This window comes from Lagenorhynchus albirostris, chromosome 14 (assembly GCF_949774975.1).
Source record: "Lagenorhynchus albirostris chromosome 14, mLagAlb1.1, whole genome shotgun sequence".
NCBI lineage: Eukaryota > Metazoa > Chordata > Mammalia > Artiodactyla > Delphinidae > Lagenorhynchus > Lagenorhynchus albirostris.
The window spans coordinates 86,391,525-86,412,596 of NC_083108.1; the positions used below are offsets into that span (position 1 = coordinate 86,391,525).

Genomic DNA, 21,072 nt, shown 5'->3' on the forward strand with positions numbered 1-21,072 from the left:
TACAATAAATATCCCCAGGTATTCAGTGTGTGTGTGTGTGTGTGTGTGCGTGCGCGCACGTGTGTGCATGCGTGTGCGTGTGTGTGCGTATGTGCTTGTGTGCGCTGTGTGTACATGTGTGTGTGTGCACGTGTGTGTGTGTACCTTGGGGCACACACCCACCTTTCCATTCTGCTCCTCTGGTTAGGTCAGGTACCTAAGGAGGTGAGAAGCTGGACAGTTCTGTAATTCAACAGAACCAGATCAGAACCAAGATAAATATGAAGGGAGGGGACAATTGCTTTAGATAATTACGGTTGAAGAATTCACGGTAACTTGCTCTGAGTTTTTTTTCTTTTTCAAAGGCTTCATCTATCACTTTACCTAAAAAGTCTGGATTATGATTTTAAAGAGGTTTTGCCATCTTGGAATGAAAGGAACTAGGTCAAAAAGTGCTCTGATTATGTGGTTTTCGGCTTTAAAAATTTCAGAAGCTGCTGGGTTACAGAATACGGTCGACCAAACTCCTGCATGTGGCGCTTGGGACTCACAATGACTGACCAACTTTCTTTTCCAGCCAGCAGTTTCTGACGTACCTGCCACCATCAACCAAGACCATATTTACCAACTTGTACCTAAACTAACTTGGGATTTTTCTGTCTGTTTCTCTCATTGTGTTTCCTTCTACTGGAAAGCTCTTCAGAGCAGCTGTCATGAACTTAATGGCCGTGGGCTGAATAGGAATCCACAAAGGTTCCTGCTTCTCTGTAAAAACATTAGACCCATCCTTTGGTGGATGAATGGATAAACAAAAGGTGGTCTATCTGTACCATGTAATATTATTCAGCCATAAAAAGGAATGAAGCGCTGACACGTTCTACTACATGGATGAACCTTGAAAACATGATGCTGAGTGAAAGAAGCCAGACACGAAAGGACCACATGTGATTCCATTTATATGGAATGAACTGACTGGATGAATCCATAGAGACGGTAAGTAGATTCATGCTGGCCAGGGGCTGGAAAGGTGCGGGGCGTGGGATTGGGAGTGACGATGTAATAGGAACGGGGTTTTATTTTGGGGTGATGAGAATGCTCTGGAACTAGATAGAGGTGTGGTTGCCCAGCACTGCAAATGTACTAAATGCCAATGAATTCTTCACTGTGAAATGGTTAATATTATGTTATGTGAATTTCCCCTCAACGGAACAAAACAAACAACCACAATGAAATCTCATTAGACCCAGCAAATCTGGTACCTCATTCCTCTTGGTAAGGATGGCCTGGGACCCAGAAGTCACTGACCTTTTCAGGTACTGTTGTTTAGGCTCTCGTTTGCTACAGCTGCTGCTTCTCCTCCTATTCGGCGACCGGCCCACCTCTGATGTGTATTCCAGATGGTCTGGCCTTAGCATCATCAACAAGAAGACAGAGTGCATTTTATTCACAGCAGCTAGCAGGGTGCACCCAGCAGTCAGGATGTTCCGTTTTTGTTACTCACCTTCTAGAACCTGGTCTGTCCCTTCAGTGGCATCACCTGTCACATCACCATCACATGTCCCATCACTCCTGCTGGACCAACTGCAATTCCCTAACCACACTCTGTCCGTACTTTCCCCATGGCTCCCTGCAAACCCCATTCAAGACTTCAACAGCATCGTTTCCACGAAGCATCTTCCAACCCACCCTCCCTCCAAGCACTCAGAACATTTTTTGTACTCTGCTCACTTTCGGTGTTGATTCGCCCCCTTGACCCAGCTCCTGGGAGGAGAACCTACATCCGTTCCGTTTCCAGTTTCCAGAAGCAGACACATACATCGCTGTTCCCCAAACTGATGCCACTGGGGTCCTGGTCGTGCTGTCAACATAGAAACCTAAAAGAAACAAAATTTCCCAACCCTTCTCTCTCTGAGCTTTTCTTTTTAAGTTTTAGGTGAGCTTTGTGAGATGTGATGTTTGCAGCATCAGAAGAATGATGGGCTTTGCCTCCATCTGCTGTCTCACTTCTTTAGAAAACAGTTTCATACATTGCACACACCAAGACGCTCAGTGGTATTTCAGACAAGCACTGTATCTTCAGCAGTTCCAAGAAGTATCAGGCATATAGAGAAAATAAACAGAGGGAAAAGTGTCACTTCTACCCTCTAATGTCCATTTGCGATATTTTTCTCCCCTACTTTGAGTTGAGGCTGTAAAGATATATTTCTTGTTCTACTGCGCCATCTGCTGGCAAAACTTCACAGAACATCTTTCTACTAAGATTTTACGTCCTCCCTGGGAAAGTTAAAGTTCATATTGTATTCCAAATTGAGCCCTTAAAAAAAAAAAAGGTGAAAACCTTTGTGAGGCCATTTCTCCCTCCAAACTACTCCTCGCTTCAAGTGTCTTGCCTTTTCTCATGAATTCTTTTTTTTTTACATCTTTATTGGAGTATAATTGCTTTACAATGGTGTGTTCGTTTCTGCTTTATAACAAAGTGAATCAGTTATACATATACATATATCCCCATATCACCTCCCTCTTGCGTCTCCTTCCCACCCTCCCTATCCCACCCCTCTAGGTGGTCATAAAGCACCGAGCTGATCTCCCTGTGCTATGCGGCTGCTTCCCACTAGCTATCTATTTTACGTTTGGTAGTGTATATATGTCCATGCCTCTCTCTCACTTTGTCCCAGCTTCCCCTTCCCCCTCCCCATTCTTTAAGCATCGGAGATGTCAGGATCACAGAGCTTGCCCCACATTTCTCAAACTTCTCTGAGCATAAGAATCACTTGGTGTTACTTGTTGAAAGAAAATTCCTTGCTGCCAGCCCAAACCTACAGAATCAGGGTTACCTGGGAATGTGTGTGTTTTCAGAAGTTCCCCCAGTGGATTTTTTAATAATCAAGCTACTGTGGGAAACACTGAAATCCAGCCTGTTCCTTTCAGCTCACGGATGAGACTGCAGCCCTCTCCAACCCCCGCCTCCGCCGAAGTATACCCTCTTAATGAATAAGAAACAATATTTTTGCTGTATAAACGCCCCATTAAAGCCAGTCCCTAGACGCACTACCCCTACCCCCCATTATAAAGAAGTTATTGAATTATTACTGGACTTCACTAGTCACCTGGTCACCAACCGTCCCACTTCCCAGCCTGACAAATAATTCCGTTCTATTTTACAATATTTACAGCAGCTTTAACTGTGTTGATTTTTGCCCAGTGAGGAAATGAACTCCTGTTAAGGGCATCTAGCTTGCTCAGTGCCTCTGCTATCAGCGCAGACGCTGGACCACCTGCATCAGCATTTTCTGCAGTTTGTCAGAGATGCAAATTAGTGGGTCCCACCTATGGAACCTGCTGACTCAGAGTCTCTAGCGGAGGCAGCGGCGCGATCTGTGGTTTAACCAGCCCTCCAGGTGACCCTGATGCAGGGCAAGTTTGAGAACCACTGTCATCCACAGGAACACCATGCCCTCAGCACCCAAATGTGTTGATGTGGAAAGTTAAATGCGTAGGTACACACCCGCTGGCATTCTGGCTCTAGAATGCAGTTTTACTTCTTTGGGGGCAAAATTCAAATCTCATTTTCTTATTTGGTAAATGAAGTACCTTATCTTTTAAGGGGTCAGCCCAAAATTGAGTCCTTTTTTTTTTTTTTTTAAACAGTAGGCCTCAAAACACACACTTGGTCACAATTTCACGGTTTACCGAGGGCGTGCTGAGTGCATAGACCTGCTCCACGAGCAGGAACGAGCCGAGCACACCTCAATCCTCGTCCACACCTTGTCACAGATGCTCCAGGTACAACGGGAGGCTCGGGCAAGGAGTGGGCGGGGTCTGGCGAGGCAGGGGCGGAGCCTGGGCGGGGCTCATCTGGCCCTGCCTCTGCCTGTGCCCCACTGAAACCGCCATCCGCGCAGCAGCCAATCAGCGCGCAGCGCGGGCCACCGCCACCCGCCTCGCCGTTAGCTGGGCGTCACGTGCGGGGCAGTTTACCCCTTGAAGTCAGTGTCCATCCGCCCAGAAAAAGAGGACCCCGCCCATTTCCGTCGGCTCCCGCGCCCCGCAATCGCCCACAGCGGACGGCGAGGTGAGAGCGGGCGGCGCGGCTCCGTGGTGCCGAGAGGCACCGGGGTCCGTTTGGTCCCGTGTCGGGGCGCCAAGTCTCAAGTCCCGGCGCGGAGGGATCCGGCGTGAGATAACCGTTGGCAGCGCGGCGACAACTGTTAGTGCGGCTGGGGCGTTGGCGAGGCGGAGGGTCCTGTGAGGGCGTTGCTGCGGCCTGGCACGGCGGTTCCTCTCCCGCTCCAGCCTGTGGGCCTGGTGAGGCCGCGGCCCTGCGGAGGGGTGGCCTCCACCGTGCGGTCGCTCAGCGCATCGGCGGCCGGGACTGCGGTGGCCTCTGCCCTCCTTGGGCCTGGGTGGGGGCGGGGTGGCCGGGCGGGCTGGGGGGCAGCGGCGAGCGGCTGCGCTTTTGGGGTGGGCGCTAGTGTCCTTGCCCCCGGGGAGGACGTCGACTTGACCCGGACGTCCTTTGTAGCTGGTGCGGTACCTTTGAGCACCAGCTGGGTTTCTCACTTCCAGGTGGTGGGGTAGCTTGTGGTCCAGCCTGGGGGATGCTGAAGTGGGGAGGACGCAGCTGAGTCCCGCACCTGTGCAGCGGGTGGCATGGGGTGGTCCTGCCCGTCCCGGCTTTGATGCCGTGGGTAGCGTCCTCCGGGGTCCTCGGGCTCAGCGATCATCAGAAGCCCCTGCAGCCTGCTGAGCACGGGCTTCTGGCTCAGGGCGGGGCGTGGGACCCCCGTCCCGTTCGCGTTGGCATCCCGTTCCAGGTGTTGCCCGTCAGGGATCACGCTTTGAGAACACTGCTGCACTGGTTAGAAAGAACTCGCTCTTGGGGCGGCAGATGAGCTCATTACTGGGTTTTTCACACACACCCAGTCACTGCTGGGTTGCCCGCTCTGGGCTTAGGTGCGAGGGGCTGCACTGATGAGCCGCCAGGTGTGGAGGAGCTCTTGAAGTGTGTGGGAGGGAGGGAGGGAGGGGGAGGCTGATCTCCCGTGCCGTGCGGTTGGTGTCATCCGCGTGCACACAGCTTGGTCCTTAAAGGATAAGCTGGGTTCTTCCATATTAGAGAGGAGGGTGAGGCGCTTCAGCAAAGGATGTGCGGGGGGACAAAGTGAACCGTGGAATTTATCATGGCTGCTGAGTGGAGGAAAGCCACGTTTGCTAGCGTCTAAGGCAGAGGCCTCCGACTTTGATTCTGTCCCCCAGTAAGAGACCGGCATGTATGCCAGTGTGCTCAGCGTGTAAGTTACGTATGTATAGCCGCGGTCATGGTCTACGTAGTACAAATACGGAATACTTTATAATGGTATGAAAAAATCGAATATGCTGGTGCCTCCGCAGGTCATATCGTGGAACCTTCTTGGGGAGTTGCTTGACTTGGGTTGGTTTTTACAGTGCGGTGAGCTAATGTATTTTTAGTCCTTTAGAACATGCTAGGAAGTCAGAGAGGTCTTTGAAGAGACAAAGTGGAGAGTGTCGTTAGATTTGTCTTTCTAGGAAGCTTGCCGTGGAACAAAAACTTTCAGAAGCTGAGAAAACAGACAAAAAAGATACCCTGACTTAAAGCAGAGTGATCTCAACTGTAAATAATGTCATAATCTGCCCCTGTTTGGAAGCTGCAGTAGTCTCACCTTGAATTGAACATCAAATCCAAGCTCATTACACTTCAGCCACACTAGGCGTCTTTCCTTTCTGCAGACAAGCCGAGCTGTCAGCACTTAGTCACGGGTTGTCCCCTCTTGTCCGAAGAATGGAACCACCTACCTTCCGGTTCCTAGTCCTCCAGTGTTAGCTTCATCGCAGACAGGCCTCTTCAGTGTGTAACTTAGCTTCTGCTTTCCTCTTTGTAAGAACATGCTTCTTAGTTCCTTTGTTAGACTTAAGAATTTGTAGTTTATCTGCCTTTTCCACCGGGGCTCACATGGGTGGAATTCTCATGGTGTGCCAGGTATTTTGTGAGCTGAGCCTTTGTGTGTGTTCTCATTGAGCCGCACAATTGACCTGTGTGGTATAGGTTGTTACAACTGTTTTACAAATAAAGACGTGAGTTTTGCGTTATGTGATTTGCTCAAGGTCACTTACATGAAGGAGTAGCGTTCAGACAGTCTAGCTCTGAGGTCTCTCCTGGTGATAACCTGATGATACTGCTTTCTGCCCTGTGGTTGGGGGTGACTGGGTGGGGAACCTCTATACATAGTACTAACAACATATTTGATGCCTGACACAGATCCTGGCTCACACTAGGTACTCACTCATTACACATGGTGGTGTTGGGTGTTGAAGAAATGGAGAGAATTGTTGATCAGATGTGGTAGGCGGAGTAAAGGAGTAGTCTAGAGACGAATGACTCAGTCGATTTTCTTTAGAGACGAAGTGGATGCCCCTCACCAAGAATGAAATTATGGGACATAAATGATGTGGTAGAAAAGATTAAGCTACACATGGAATTGTGGAAAGATCCTGGAAGATACAGTAACGTATGTATAAGAATTATGTAAAGAGCCTGGCATAAAACTTGCCATTGGTGCCCTCTTTCATAGTAGGTTACACATCCAGATGTGAAAGAAAGAACTAGTCACCAGCACCTTCAGTCTCTTAACAGTTTTATCCTCCTAAATCTCTTTATAATAAATAATCCAATTGAAAAATGAAATAGTGTAGTAGGTCTTCCACTTCAGTGCCACCACCTAGCACAGGAGCACTTAAGTTTATCGAAGGTGGGGATATTGCCTTTGACTGTATGTTAAGAGGTTAGAAAAGTATGGGATTACCCGGGAGCTTATTTTAGAATCTCAACCAAATCCGTTTAAAGGTAACGTTGTAGAAACACTCAGATATAACAGTGAACACTGAGTATTGTCTTCATGATTATTTCCTCTCAAGAAAAAGAAGAATGACTGGGAGAGCCAGAGCGAGAGCAAGAGGAAGGGCTCGTGGTCAGGAGGCGGTGCAATGCGTGGGCGCCGCTGCAGTGAGTGCTTTCCCCTGTCCTAACTGCGGAGGCGTCTTAGACACAGTGTTCTTAATCCTTCATCAGCTTGCACTGGCAAAAAGGAGGTTAAGAACCGTGTCCTGTGAAGGGATAAGGGCTGAACCAGGAAGCTGACGTTCTGTGTCCTGTGGATATTGGAAGCTGGGGCTTGCCTTCAGTTGGCGACCCTTCTTGAAGAAATTTTTTTCTGAGGATAAAATATTTGATTACTAATTTAGATCGGTTTTGGTTAAATGCCCTGGACTTGTTTGAGTAGTTATTGCCTCTGATACCTGTAACCTTTTGACGTGAAAAGAATGCTGTTCTTCATTTGCATATAACTGCAGAGTCAGCAGCCTGGTTATATTCAGCCTAGACTGCAGCCGCCACCAGACGAGGGGGAGTTAGTTGGCCGCGGACGACAGAGAGGAACAGTAGGAGCGACAGCCAAGCCACAAGGTGAAGGGAGAGTGAAGGGGCTGCGTGCGTGCATGCGTGTGTGTGTGCGCGCGCGCGTGCGCACTGGCAGCGTTAGATGTGCATGGCGACCAAAGCTCTGTATAAGGAGAAAGGACCCCCAGCAGTCCTTGAAAGTGTAGCCGCATCTCCCGCAAACCGTGCAGCCTGCCCCTGAGTGCAGGGCCACAGGATTGCTTTCCTCCTTGGAAATGAACTCCAGCCTACCAGAGCCCCACACTGGCTGTTCCAAAGCAAATTCTAAACTGATTACAATTTGCTTATTATGCATTAATCATTTTAGAACATTCTCTTGGCATCTTTAGTGACTTCATCAAAGCTGTACCAACTTTTACATTTGTAACTTTGACTTAGAAAACATATTTTCACATGTGTTGGTTCTGTTCATCCTGTTTCTCAGTTGCAAAAACTGAGGTCAAAGTTGTGACAGCTAGTAGAGTCAGAACACCGGTTCTGATTCCAAAACTTGTGCTTTTTCACTGCATTGTTGCGAAAACTAATTAATTGGATGCTTGGTGTAAGATTCTGCTACAGTTACTAAGTTTGGTTTTGGTATAGGAAAAGCAGACCCATGTAGACATAGGGAGAATTAATATAGTCACATTGGCTTTTAAACCCTGGGATGGGCGTGGGAAATGGGCAATAAAATAGTGTTGACGCAAAGGGAAAACTAGAAAACAAACCTGGTTCCTTGCGTTATGCGTTGCACTACATTTCCATGTACTCTGAATATTTAGTCATAACCAATGAAATCCATAAAATTAGAAGAAAACATGAATGACTCTAAAATGAACTTGAAGTGGTGTGAATCAAGCTATGACAAATAACGTCAGTGTCAGAAGACAACCTGGGAACTTAACTGAAATGATGGAAGAGCTCATTTCTCTGATACACAGAGCAGTCTTATGAATCTGTGATATTAACAAGCTGCTGGCCAAGTGGACCAAGGAAAGGGCAAAGCAGTGAAAATACAAAGGCCAGTAAAATGTTAAGCCTTATCATTAAGTTTAAATTAAACTGAAACATTTTTTTTTTTTTTTTTTTTTTTTTTTTTTTTGGTATGCGGGCCTCTCACTGTTGTGGCCTCTCCCGTTGCGGAGCACAGGCTCCGGACATGCAGGCTCAGCGGCCATGGCTCACAGGCCCAGCTGCTCCACGGCATGTGGGATCTTCCTGGACCAGGGCACGAACCCGTGTCCCCTGCATCGGCAGGCGGACTCTCAACCACTGCGCCACCAGGGAAGCCCTGAAACATTTTTTTAAAAAGAATAAACATCTGTTTATTCTCCATTTTACTTTTTGCCAATGTTGGCAACTGTGAAACTGGAATTTGTGCTCCCCGTGGGATTGTGCTAACGTTTGGATGGCGTTTTGTAATGTGTAGCAGCAGTACGCTTCTATTAGCAGTACATTCAGGGTAGTGCACCCAGACCCTGGAAACCCCTACCCAATAAGGGTAAAACCCACTGTGCTTTAACAATAGAGTACCATTTAGCCATTTTCAAGAATGTAAAAACTTGACTGAAATGAAAGCAGCTTGTAAAACAGCTTTGTGTTTTTAGTAAATACGTGTTATGTGTGTGTATATATTTTCTGTATAGAAAATTTTGGGGAAGAATACATCAGTGGTTAATAGTGCTTCATTTGAAGAATCTATTAGAAGACAAGGGGCCTTTTATTTGTTGCTTTATGTATCTAATTACGTCTGTTGCTTTTGTGGTACTACAGGATGTTTCAGACTTCAAAGTGCCTGATGACAATTCTTTTATGGGAATTAATCTCCTTAAATTTATAGGGTTTTATCCAGTCACTTTGTCTAGATGCCTCAGTTCTTTCTTTTTTAAATTACCCATTGCATCCAAAAAGTGAACAGGGGGGTACAATCTGTTCTATTAGAATAAATATATCACAGTAAATTACAAATGTTTCTAATAATAGAAACTTGCATGCGTTTTAAACATACAAGCCAAGTGAGAATTCTGTATCCAGCATTATAGCAGGCTAGACATCCTCCAACTAAATACCTTTAATGTGCTAAATTTTAAAATAACTTTTTAAAATTCATCTGATGTGGCTAGAGAGTTGGAAAATCTTCAGAGGCCAGAAATGACAAGAATAAATCCAGAGTGGGAGTCAAGTGCTGAAACCAGTGACTCCAAAACTCACCTCTAGGTCACTTGCTTTTATTATTTTTACCCAGTTTTATTGAGGAAATAATTGACACACATCACTGTCTAAGTTTAAGGCATACAGCATGATGGTCTGATTTACATGTATTGTGAAATGATTACCACATTAGGTTCACCTAACACCCACCTTCTGATAAAGATACCATCAAAAGAAAAGAGGAAAAAATGTTCTCCTTGTATGAGAACTCTTTGGATTCACTCCCATAATAAGTTTCCTGTATGTCATTACAGCAGTGTTAGCTATAGTCATCATGTTGTGTATTATATCTCTAGTACTTATTTATCTGATAACTGCAATTTTGTACTTTCAGACACTTTCCTCCAACTCTCCCTTCCCTTTCCTCTGCCTCCGGTAACAAGTCTGATCTCTGTTTCTATGAGTTTGGTTTGGGGTTGTTTTTTGTTTGTTTGTTTTTAGATTCCACATATAAGCAAGATCATACAGTAATTTGTCTTTCTCTGTCTGACTGGTTTCACTTAGGATAATGCCCTCAGGGCCCATCCATGTTGTCACAAGTGGTCGGGTTTCCTGTTTTTATTATTTCCTGAATAATAATCCATTATATATATGCACCACAAACTCTTTTATCCATTCATCCGTCAATGGACAACTGAAGTTGTTTCCATGTCCTGGCTATTGTCAGTAATGCTGCTACCAACGTGGGGGTGCAGATATCTTTTTGAGTGAGTATTCTCATTTCCTTTGGATATATTTCCAGAAGTGGGATTGCTGGATCATATGGTGGTCCTATTTTTAATTTTTTAAGGAGCCTCCGTACTGTTTTCCATAGTGGCTGCACCAATTTAAAATGCCACCAGCAGTGCACAGGGATTCTCTTTTCTCCTCATCCACGCCAGCCTTTGTTATGTTGTCCTTTTGATGGTGGCCATTCCGACAGGCGTGAGGTGACAGCGCATTGTGGGTTTAATTTGCATTTCCCTAATGACTAGTGCTGTTGAGCATCTTTTCATGTGCCTGTTAGTCTTTCATATGTCGTCTTTGGAGAAATGTCTGTTCAGGTCTTTTGCCTGTTTTTTAAATTGGCTTATTTGGTTTTTTGCTATTGAGTTGTATGAGTTCTTCATATATTTTGGATATTAACCCCTTATCATATGTAAAGTTTGCAGATATTTTTCCCATTCTGCAGGTTGTATTTTCACCTTGTTGACGGTTTCTTTTGCTGTCCAGAAGTTTTTTATAGTCCCACCTGTTTATCAACTATTCTGTTGCTTGTGCTTTAGGTGTCATGTCTTAAAAAAAAAAAAAAAAATCATTACCAAGATGCCCTGTCAAGGAGCTTTTCGTTTTGTTTGTTTTGTTCTAGGAGTTTAATGGTTTCAGGTCTTACATTTAAGTCTTTAATGTATTTCAAGTTAATTTTTGTAAGTGGTGTAAGATAGGGGTCCAGTTTCATTCTTTTACATGTGAATATCCAATTATCCCAGCACCATTTATTGAAGAGACTGTCTTTTTCTTTTAACATCTTTATTGGAGTATAATTGCTTTACAGTGTTGTGTTAGTTTCTGCTCTGCAACAAAGTGAATCAGCTATACATATACATATATCCCCATATCCCCATATCCCCTCCCTCTTGCGTCACCCTCCCTCACACCAGTCAGAATGGTCATCATCAAAAAATCTACAAACAGTAAATGCTGGTGTAGAGAAAAGGGAACCCTCTTGCACTGTTGGTGGGAATGTAAATTGATATAGACACTATGGAGAAAAGTATGGAGGTTCCTTAAAAAACTAAAAATAGAACTACCATATGACCCAGCAATCCCACTCCTGGGCATATACCCTGAGAAAACCATAATTCAAAGAGACTGTCTTTTTTTCCATTGAATATTATTGGTTCCTTTGTCAGATATGAGTTGACCATGTATTCCTGGGTTTATTTCTGGGCTCTTGATTCTGTTCCATTGGTCTATGTGTCTGTTTTTGTGCCGGTATCATACTGTTTTGATTACTGCACCTTTATAGTATAGCTTGAAATCAGGAAGTGTGATGCCTCTTGCTTTGTTCTTCACAGTTCTTTTGAAACTTAGAATATTTGACATGTTCAGCAGTGTTCAACAGAGCAAAATTTCATTGAATTAAAACTCTGGGCAAAAGGATGCGCTGAAGCTGTTTTTTAAAAAACATATCCTTATTATTGTAGCATTAAAATGCAAATAAAATTTCTGGAAACACTTAAATCTAAACATTCTTTGTATTGATCTTCACTAATACTTTTTTAACAGTTCTTATGAATTTAAATTTAATTCTGTGAAACTTAGTTCCCTACCTATGAAAAGGTATATATTGCATCTTTATAGCTGAGGACCACTGTGAAGATCAAGTGATACTCAGGGTCACAAATACAAGGCCTGACTTTACCGCCTTTCACTGGTCTTGTAAGTATCATATCTGAGAAGTGCTTCTCACAGTAAATGTTCAAGTATCTACTATGTTTTAGAGCCCGTTAATGAGCCCTTGTTTGAGACCTCGACTTTTCACTCTGTGAAGGGGGACAGGGCTCCATTGCAGGACTCTTGAATGGAACAGCAGCGTGATCGATGGGATCCGTGTTTTTAGTAAAGCGCTCTGGCAGCTGCCTGGAAGGGGAATTAGCAAGGTTTCCAGTTGTATCCATTTTGAAATGTGTCATCTTTCTAGATTGACAGTTAATCAAGTTTTGGCTAAAATGTTAATAATAGCGGTGCTATATGTAGAGAGGGGAGCAAACTTCATCATTGTTTATACTCAGAAACTTGCAATCAGGTTTTCACATCCAGAACTGATACTTTTTTAAGAGAAACTCAATACCTGACCTTTGCTAGTGTAATTAATCCATGGATACCTTAAGCTGAAAGACTTCGGGATAAAAAGATCACTAAGGGAGACAAATACAAACAGTTGCATATTAAAAGGCTTAAAATAGAGCCCCTGAAAATCATGAGGCACAAGAACCAACACATTTAGCAGGACCTTTAAAGCGCCTTATAAACGGAGTTCTCATTTACAACTTACTACATCCTGTAAAATTTATTATAATCAATTTTTCAGGTGAAGAAATTGAAGCTCACGTTAAACTAACATATGTTTTGTTTAAGCTGTGTTACTTCTCCAGAAGCTGGCAGTTCTGGGCTAGTTCTGGCATTTGTTGTCAGAAGAGAACTGGGCTCTCATCTTTTTGTTCTCTCCTCCCAAGTCCATGACCTCCGTCATTAAGACTTAGGTTTTGTTCAGAATGTCTGCTTGAGCTCCCTCCTGCCATCACATCCAGATTCCAGGCAAGATTGGCAGCTAGGGGCCTGGACAACAGAAAAGCCAGCTATTGACTCCCCTGTGGCGCTTTCCCTGACATTTCATCCAGTAATTTCTGCATAAGTCTCTTAGGCCCTCCTTACCTGCAAGGAAGGTGGAAATTCTAGTCTTTTAGCTGTATTACTCCCCAAATAAACTTTTAAAATAAGAATGAAAGATTGGTTATTGGGTAGTCAGTAGTCTCTGCTACACAAGATAACATGCCTATTAACTAAAAGCTAGAACTTAACACTTGACTACAAAGCCCATGTTCATTCTTTGGCCCACATCATACTATTGATATGAGATACTTCATAATATATTTCATGCAAATTAAAGGACTTAATAATTTAGGATATTTTAGCCACAGCTTTTACAAGTAAGCATGAACTGATGGTTAACCTATCCCAGTAGATGTGTGTCATGACCACAGGATATACACAGGCCCATCCCATCTGCTCTGCTGGTCCGTAAGGGAAATTAGTGAGGAAATTACATTTTAGACTTAACGTTTTCTAATTCAGGTTGCACATTTAAATCATATGAACTACCAATTCCTACAGCTATAATTACATCATAAAAATTGTGAAAAATACTGATATTAAGGCCCACAGGTGGTTATCAGACCTAGAGACAGAAAAATAATTACCCAGTCAATACACATGTGCTCCAAGTTCTTGAATCACTCCAGTTGTCTTGATCTTGTAGAGGTATACATGTCTTGTGAAGGAGCTGAGTTTGCCTAGGGCAGTGACAAGAAGGGCTTCACGGAAGAGGTTATGGCTGAGAAGTTGTTCTCTCCTTTGGCTGGCAGTTACCTGAAACATTCTGATGGGATTGTTATACTCTATCTTTAGCACCTCAGGAGCCTTTGGGTTTCAGGTAGTAGAGTACTTTGGGAATCGTCATGCTTTATTTCATGCTGCATATTACTTAGATGTATAATTTTTTTCTTTTTTTCCTTTTTTTTTTTAAGAACTCCAGATATCTGCTGGATTTCACGAGTTATCATTAGCAGACAGAGGAGGTCGTCGTAGAGACTTTCATGATCTTGGTGTGAATACAAGACAGAACCTAGATCATGTTAAAGAATCAAAAACAGGTAGGTTAATTACTAAGAGGACAGTTTTCAAGTGCACAGGACAGTGAATTGAGGCACTTTAATTTCGGTATTTATTTGTACGATGCATTACTAGGGTGAAGGAGCACATTTGGTCAAGGATTTTGCATGGATGGCTTTTGCATTTTCCTCTCTCCCTTTTGGTTTTGAAATAGGTTATAGATGTCGTTAGCTGCACTGAAATGTTGTTTTATTACATAGATCACTTTTTTCTTTTAAAGCTCTTTGCTGTAAAGAGATTTCATTGGTTCGGTTGTAAATTACTCAGTCTAGGGAGGATTTATTTCTAAATGGATGCTTTTAGTAATTTACCTAAGTGGAACAGTCTCCAGCGTCAGATGTCTGAGGACTTTTGTGTTGTCTGCTGCTTTTAACCCCTTGCTTACAGAACTGTGTCTGCCTTGTCATGGCAGTGAAGATTTCAAGGAGGAATAAACTTGCTATTTCATTAATTGAATGTGACTGACTTTTACAGGTTCTTCAGGTACTATAGTAAGGCTGAGCACTAACCATTTTCGATTGACATCCCGTCCCCAATGGGCCTTATATCAGTATCACGTTGACTATAACCCGTTGATGGAAGCCAGAAGACTCCGCTCAGCTCTTCTTTTTCAACATGAAGATTTAATTGGAAGGTGTCATGCTTTTGATGGAACGATATTATTTTTACCTAAAAGACTACAGCACAAGGTTATTTCAGTTGTCGGGTTGGGGAGAGGGAGATGGGGAGTTCTACCTCAAAGCTAAACTGCCACAGTCTGGGGTAGCTTTAGAGAAACCCCAGTGGTCTCCTGTCTCTTAGGACTTGTAATACACCCATGGGTGTATTTGGCATTATTATACCATCCTCAGATCCACCTGAGTGACTTAACGATTACAGTCAAGTAATAAGAAGGCACTTGATTGCTCTTTTCTCACGCCCATTCTCTTACTCTTTTCTCATAGGCATTCTTTTTTTTTTTTAATCTAAAACTTTTCCATAGTTTTCACTGTTGCCTTATTCAACAGGCTTATGTGATTGGCCCTATTTTAACAAAATTAAAAGTTTGGTTTTCCACCACTCTGGCTTCAGGTTACCGAAGTTTTTAGTCAGACCCGAAATGGAGAGCATGTGAGGATAACTGTCACCTTGACAAATGAGCTCCCGCCCACATCACCAACTTGTTTGCAGTTCTATAATATTATTTTCAGGAGGTATGTTGGCATTTTTAAACATTGTATTAAGAAATCTTAAACATAATCAGAAGTTGAAAGACATGTACAATAAGTACCTGTATACTTAGTACCTAGATTTTACAATGGTTGGCTAGGATCATTGGGTTACCCTGAGTTTTAATCGTTTTTAGGTGCGGTGTACTGGTGTAAGTCTCATTTATTTGCTTTAAGCGAGCGTCATGTCTTTCACTTCCCTATTTGTGTTGGGATTAGATCTTGCAGATCCCATCTGAGCTTACGTTAAGAGCACGCGTTCTCTCAGCACTTTAACTTTATATTCCTCCTGTCCCACAGGGGGTGTCAGTTCAGAAAGCAGCACAGGGTTTAGGTCCGTTCCGATTTACTTCTTCCGTCGTAGGACACGTATAGTGCGTGCTCCATGATTGGCTTTCAGTGTGGGTGCTGTGTTTTCCAAACCCAAAGTTGTTGGGCACAAGTTCTGTGAAGGCCCCCCGCCCCTGCCGTCCCCCTGCTGAGTGGGAAGCAATCTGGATGAGCCTGAGCTTGGCGTGAGCATAGTGAGACGTAATTCTTGGATTTGTAATTTACCTAAGTTGGTCATGAGATAACTTGTCACTGACCCATTTTGGTGGATACTTGTTTGAATTAATGTAATGGAAGATTTATTTTTCTGTAAATGATGGGTTGGCAAACTTTTTTTTGCAAAGGACCAGATAGTAAACATGTTAGGTTTTGCAGGCCATGTGGTCTGTGTCTCAGCTATTCAACTCTGCTGTTGGATCACAGAAACAGTCATTGGACATATATGATCATGGCTGTGTTCCAATAAAGCTTTACTGATGGACACTGAAATTTGAATTTCACATAATTCATGCATCGTTAATCTTTTGATTTTTTTTCCAGACCTTTAAAAAAATGTAAAAAGAAAAAATAGTTCCTAGGCCATACAGCAGGTAGGCTGGATGTGGCCCCCTATGAGCCATAGTTGGCCAACTCCTGCCCTAAACAACATGCCATTGTGATTGTAGTGTCAGAGACACTTACCAATATTCATTTCTCTATTCTGACCTTTCAAATTCTAGGCTTTTAAAGATGATGAATTTGCAGCAGATTGGACGGAATTATTATAACCCAAGTGACCCGATTGATATTCCAAATCATAGGTTTGTATGAAGTGGAAAGTTTCTGTTCCTTAGGTTTAATCACAAACTTTGATAGTGATGCTCTGTTTTGAAATGATCAGATTTACTCTGGCCGCTAGTGGTACCCATCACATTAAGTGGACATTTAACCTGGCTTAAATAATGAAGGAGACATCCCAGAATTTTTGGATTTTAAAAAATCATGTGATATTTATTTGTCATGGGGGAAAAGCATAAAGACTTATCCAACACAAAGTTTGTATTTGCTCTCAGGTAACAAAATTCATCAGCTAGTGACGATTGCTTCAAAAGTTACTGCAATGTATCAGGATTGCAGCTCAAGTGTTTTAGGTTTATTATAATAAATGTAGATGCTTTCAATTAGATTTTTCAAGTCTTAGATCAATATAAGTAATAAAATTTAATAAAGTTAGTATATTAAATTTAAAATGGACCTATAAAGTTATTATATTATTATAAACATTCATTGTTGAAGATCTTAAAAAGATCAGTCTTTATCTGGAACCCTGTAAAACCTGAAGCTAAGTAAATGTACTCAAAGACTTGTACTATTGACCCAGTTAATAAATGTGAAAACCATAACTTGATACATACAAAACACATTTGGATATTCATAGAGGTCACTTCATGGCATTCATCGTCTTTGACAGGTTGGTGATTTGGCCTGGCTTCACTACTTCTATTCTTCAGTATGAAAATAACATCATGCTTTGCACTGATGTCAGTCATAAAGTCCTTCGAAGTGAAACTGTTTTAGATTTCATGTTCAACTTGTTTCATCAAACTGAAGAACATAAATTTCAAGAACAAGTTGCTAAAGAGCTGATAGGTTTAATTGTTCTCACCAAGTAAGGCTTTTAATAATGCAAAATAATTTTACAAGTCTGAAGATATTGAGGCTTTCTAGTCCTATAATGTTAGATGGAGAGAAAGTAGGGTTTAAGTTGAGAGGTGGGAATAGCACAAAAACAGGGGAGGGATATTTATAACCTTTTTCTCAAGAGCAAAAGTTTTGGGGGAGTATACTCATCTTAAAAGGAGAAATAGCCAATGATTTCTATTCTTTTTAGTTTTAACTTTATTTTCTAATAGTTTAGTTAACTTCCCCATCCATCTAGTGTATAGCATAGTCTTTAAGAAATTATTTTCCCTTTATCTTTCCATAATATTGTATATTACCAAATGACTTGAAATTTTATTTTTTAGAGAGTACATAGTGTCTAGCCCCTCTTTTTAATAACATTTCTACATATTTTAATCAAATACCAATAAAATCTCAACTCCATAGGTATAACAATAAAACATACAGAATAGACGATATTGACTGGGACCAGAATCCAAAGAGCACCTTCAGGAAAGCCGACGGCTCTGAAGTCAGCTTCTTAGAGTACTACAGGAAGGTAAGGTGCTCCTGTGCACTCTTATCTTCGTACTGGGAAGGGCTGAGACCTTAGGAGAAATCGCTACAGGAAGGTGAGGTGCTACTGTGCACTCTTATCTTCGTACTGGGAAGGGCTGAGACCTTAGGAGAAATCTGAAGCATCTTCAGTAGAATTTTCTAACAGGTGTGCATATGGAACACGTTGCTTTTGAAGCTGTCTATAAATGTTATTAAGGCGGTCACGGCATAGTTAGCTCATTAGCAAATGAGCTGTGCCCGGTCCTGGTTCCTTTTCTGCAGTAGAATACAAGGTTACATTTGAACTTCAGCACGTGGAGGACCAGTAGGAAAACAGTGCAAGTTAACAGTTTAGCATATACTGTCTCTTACTCTGTAGCCAGCACTTCTTTTAAACTTCATCTGGCGGCGTGGGCTAGAGATCTTTGAACCCTTAGCATCCGTTGTGATAAATCTGCAGATGGGTTAACTCTTACTTTTGTTTTACATGCTGACAGAGTGAGACAGACTTGTCTCATGTGGGCTAGATCAGGTTATTGGGTGGCCCCCAGCCCCAGTTTTATAAAGATGATTCTAGCTGTTTGGCACAGTGATCACTAAACTGACAAAGACACGAGAGACAAATAGCAAGAAAGAGCAGCCACTGACTAGAAGAGAATAAAATGTTTCTCCAGGAAGGCATCGGAACATTGCTGTAGCGTTCAGAGAGAAGCAGATCTGCCCCTATATCCTTAGAAGGTCTCATCCCATTTGATGTGCTCTGTTAAACGTGCAGGAAAAGTATTTAAAGAAAACACATTAATTAAAATCTTAAAACCTGTCTTTGAAGGGCTAAAATTTATTTCATTTTTTCCTACTTTCTCTAGATTATTTCCTTTTTCTAAAAAGTGGAGTAAATGAACTATTATGTGTTTATATTTTGTGTCAAAAGTACACATCCGACTAGTGACCTTTGAAATGTCTTTTTCCTGAATATCTACTGTTGCCTGATCTTCAGCTGCTCTCCTGTGAGTGAGAAGATCAGATACCACTCTGGAGGAAAAGGATTCTCTGAGAAGTCCCATTAAGAACTGGTCTTACTCTGGGCAAAATGAAAACAGGCCAAGGGTCATTTCAGCTTGATTTCCCTACTGCTGTTTTCAGCCTCTGAAAACTCCTTGAGGAATCCAACCATGTTTGACCTAGATTCTTCTGGGTGTCAGAGGTTTCTATGAGAAATGAATTTTGGCATTTTTCTGTAGTTCATTTTAATAATCATGATCAGAGATGGGAATAATTGGTATATACCAACAGCAGATATAAAGAGGACACAGTTGAAAGTTTGATTTAAACCTGAAGCGAAGTCAGGGAAGATTCTCCCCTCCTCTGACCAGTATTGAATCTCACATGCCTGCTTATTCTCCCTTAAGGGACCTTCTAAATGCTGGCATACTTAAAGGTTCTGCGTCAGCTCCCCAGTTACTGTACATTTATACTCTCCAGGTGATCTCCAGTCTATGTGAAGACTTCACATATGACGTGTTAACAATTCTCAGGCTTCTATCTCTAGCCCTAGGCGTGCCTCAACCTACTTGTTCCGAATACTTGGATGTCTCAGAGATGCCTTACCTGTGACCAGCACTGAACATGTGATATCCCCCTAACCTGGCCCTGTGCGGCGCTCTTCATCAGAGCAGGGAACACCACTTCCACCAAGTCAGGGACTTTATAGTTTATATACGCCCCAGTGCCTAAGTAGGCACTCAGGTATTTGCATGAACAGGTGAATGATGGATAATTCAAACCTCAGATCACCATGCTTTGTATAACTTACCTTGTATAACTAATTGTCAGACCCTATCACCCTACCTTGCTTATCTGAAGTACCTTCGTTTTCCTCCTTTTCTAAGTGACTGCCACCTCCTGTCTAGGCCCCATTTCTCTCTCTCACTCAGCTGGTCTCGTAGTTTTTATTTCTTATACTTCTGATCCATTTCAAAACTCATACAAATCTGATGTTACACTTTCTACCCAAAGTAATTAAGTGGCTTCCTGTTGCTCCTGTGTCTTGTTAGGAAGCACATTTTTCCTTATCCGGTGAAACCCTGAATGATGTAGCCGCTATGTGTCCTCATCTTGTCACTTGCCCAGCCGCCTTATCCAGCCACGGGGCTCCCTCTGCCTGCCAGCGCTGGCTCTGCACGCTTGACTCTTAGGGTGACATCTCAGCTTAGGTTAACTTCCTCAGGGAAGATGTCTGTCACAACCAGGGGTAAAGGTGTCTAGTAGATCTAATTAATCCAAAGGGGTGGGCTTGAAATATTTGAAAGAATCAAGGTATTCTTAGAACTTCCTAGCAGAAATGGAGTTTGAGTAGTAAGTGATGGCTTAGTTCTTGTGTATTGAAGATAATGTCTAGGAAGCACTCAGTGGGAGAGAAGGGCCTTTGGAAGGGAAGACCATGGTCCATCACTTTTAAAAAGAAAAGGTTTAACAGTAGTATTGAACAAATGAAAGTGCTGGTTTTTCATACGTAGGGGAAAATGTTAAAAGAACTGGCGGGAAATCCCACAGCTCTGTAATTAAGAACTGCATTGAAAGCCCTTTGGTGAAGCAGAGAATAGGAATGCTTTGAAGTTACTACCACGTTTCTACCTGTGTATGTACCCAAGTGAATGACGTGTAAGCAGGGTGACTGTTAATAGACCCGTAATAAAGTAGTGCGATAAATAAGTAGTATAGATAAGTGGAGCAGAGGTCAGATATGCATGTTCTACTTGGAATTTTCTTGTCTGAAATGAAAGCGTTTCTGTGGGTGGTTGGTAAAGAGTTGAATGTAGGACAAAGTCAGTGACAAGCTAGAATTCATGGTCTCTTAATTCATGATGATAGATGGCCAGGACCTTGACTGTACGATAGGAATAAGGAACGGTCAGGTACCGTAGTCTCTTGAGAGACTGGGACTCATGAAATGGCCATGATGGTATTACTGTCCTGTATGCTTAGTGGAGATGTGGTTGTTTTAAAGATAAAAAGTTAGAACTAAATTAACCAGGTTAGTAAAAGATGGTAGGGGAGGATACAAGAGATGATGGAAACAGGGTCTTTAAGACACAGGGCCAGGAGCTCTAGGGAAGATAACTTGTGAGAAGTCTCCGCGGTCTCGAATTGCAGAGCTGAACTGGAGGCGGGAGAGCTGGTCTCGCACGTTTGTTAGACTCTAAGCGTCAACATTTTTGGTCTCTTTACGGGTTGTAAAAACTTACCCTAGATAGTGAT

General features: G+C 42.7%; 1 protein-coding gene across 1 annotated transcript in view; it reads left to right on the plus strand.

Moving 5' to 3' along the window:
• The first annotated feature begins 6,922 nt into the window (after positions 1–6,922).
• The window catches only part of PIWIL1 (piwi like RNA-mediated gene silencing 1), a 28,424-nt gene continuing 14,274 nt past the window's right edge, over positions 6,923–21,072 (plus strand). Inside the window, exons 1-8 of the mRNA XM_060120954.1 lie at positions 6,923–7,000; positions 7,348–7,459; positions 13,933–14,058; positions 14,552–14,766; positions 15,149–15,270; positions 16,335–16,415; positions 17,066–17,263; positions 17,704–17,815. Coding sequence (XP_059976937.1) covers positions 6,923–7,000; positions 7,348–7,459; positions 13,933–14,058; positions 14,552–14,766; positions 15,149–15,270; positions 16,335–16,415; positions 17,066–17,263; positions 17,704–17,815 — 1,044 coding nt within the window. The remainder of the gene's footprint in view (positions 7,001–7,347; positions 7,460–13,932; positions 14,059–14,551; positions 14,767–15,148; positions 15,271–16,334; positions 16,416–17,065; positions 17,264–17,703; positions 17,816–21,072) is intronic.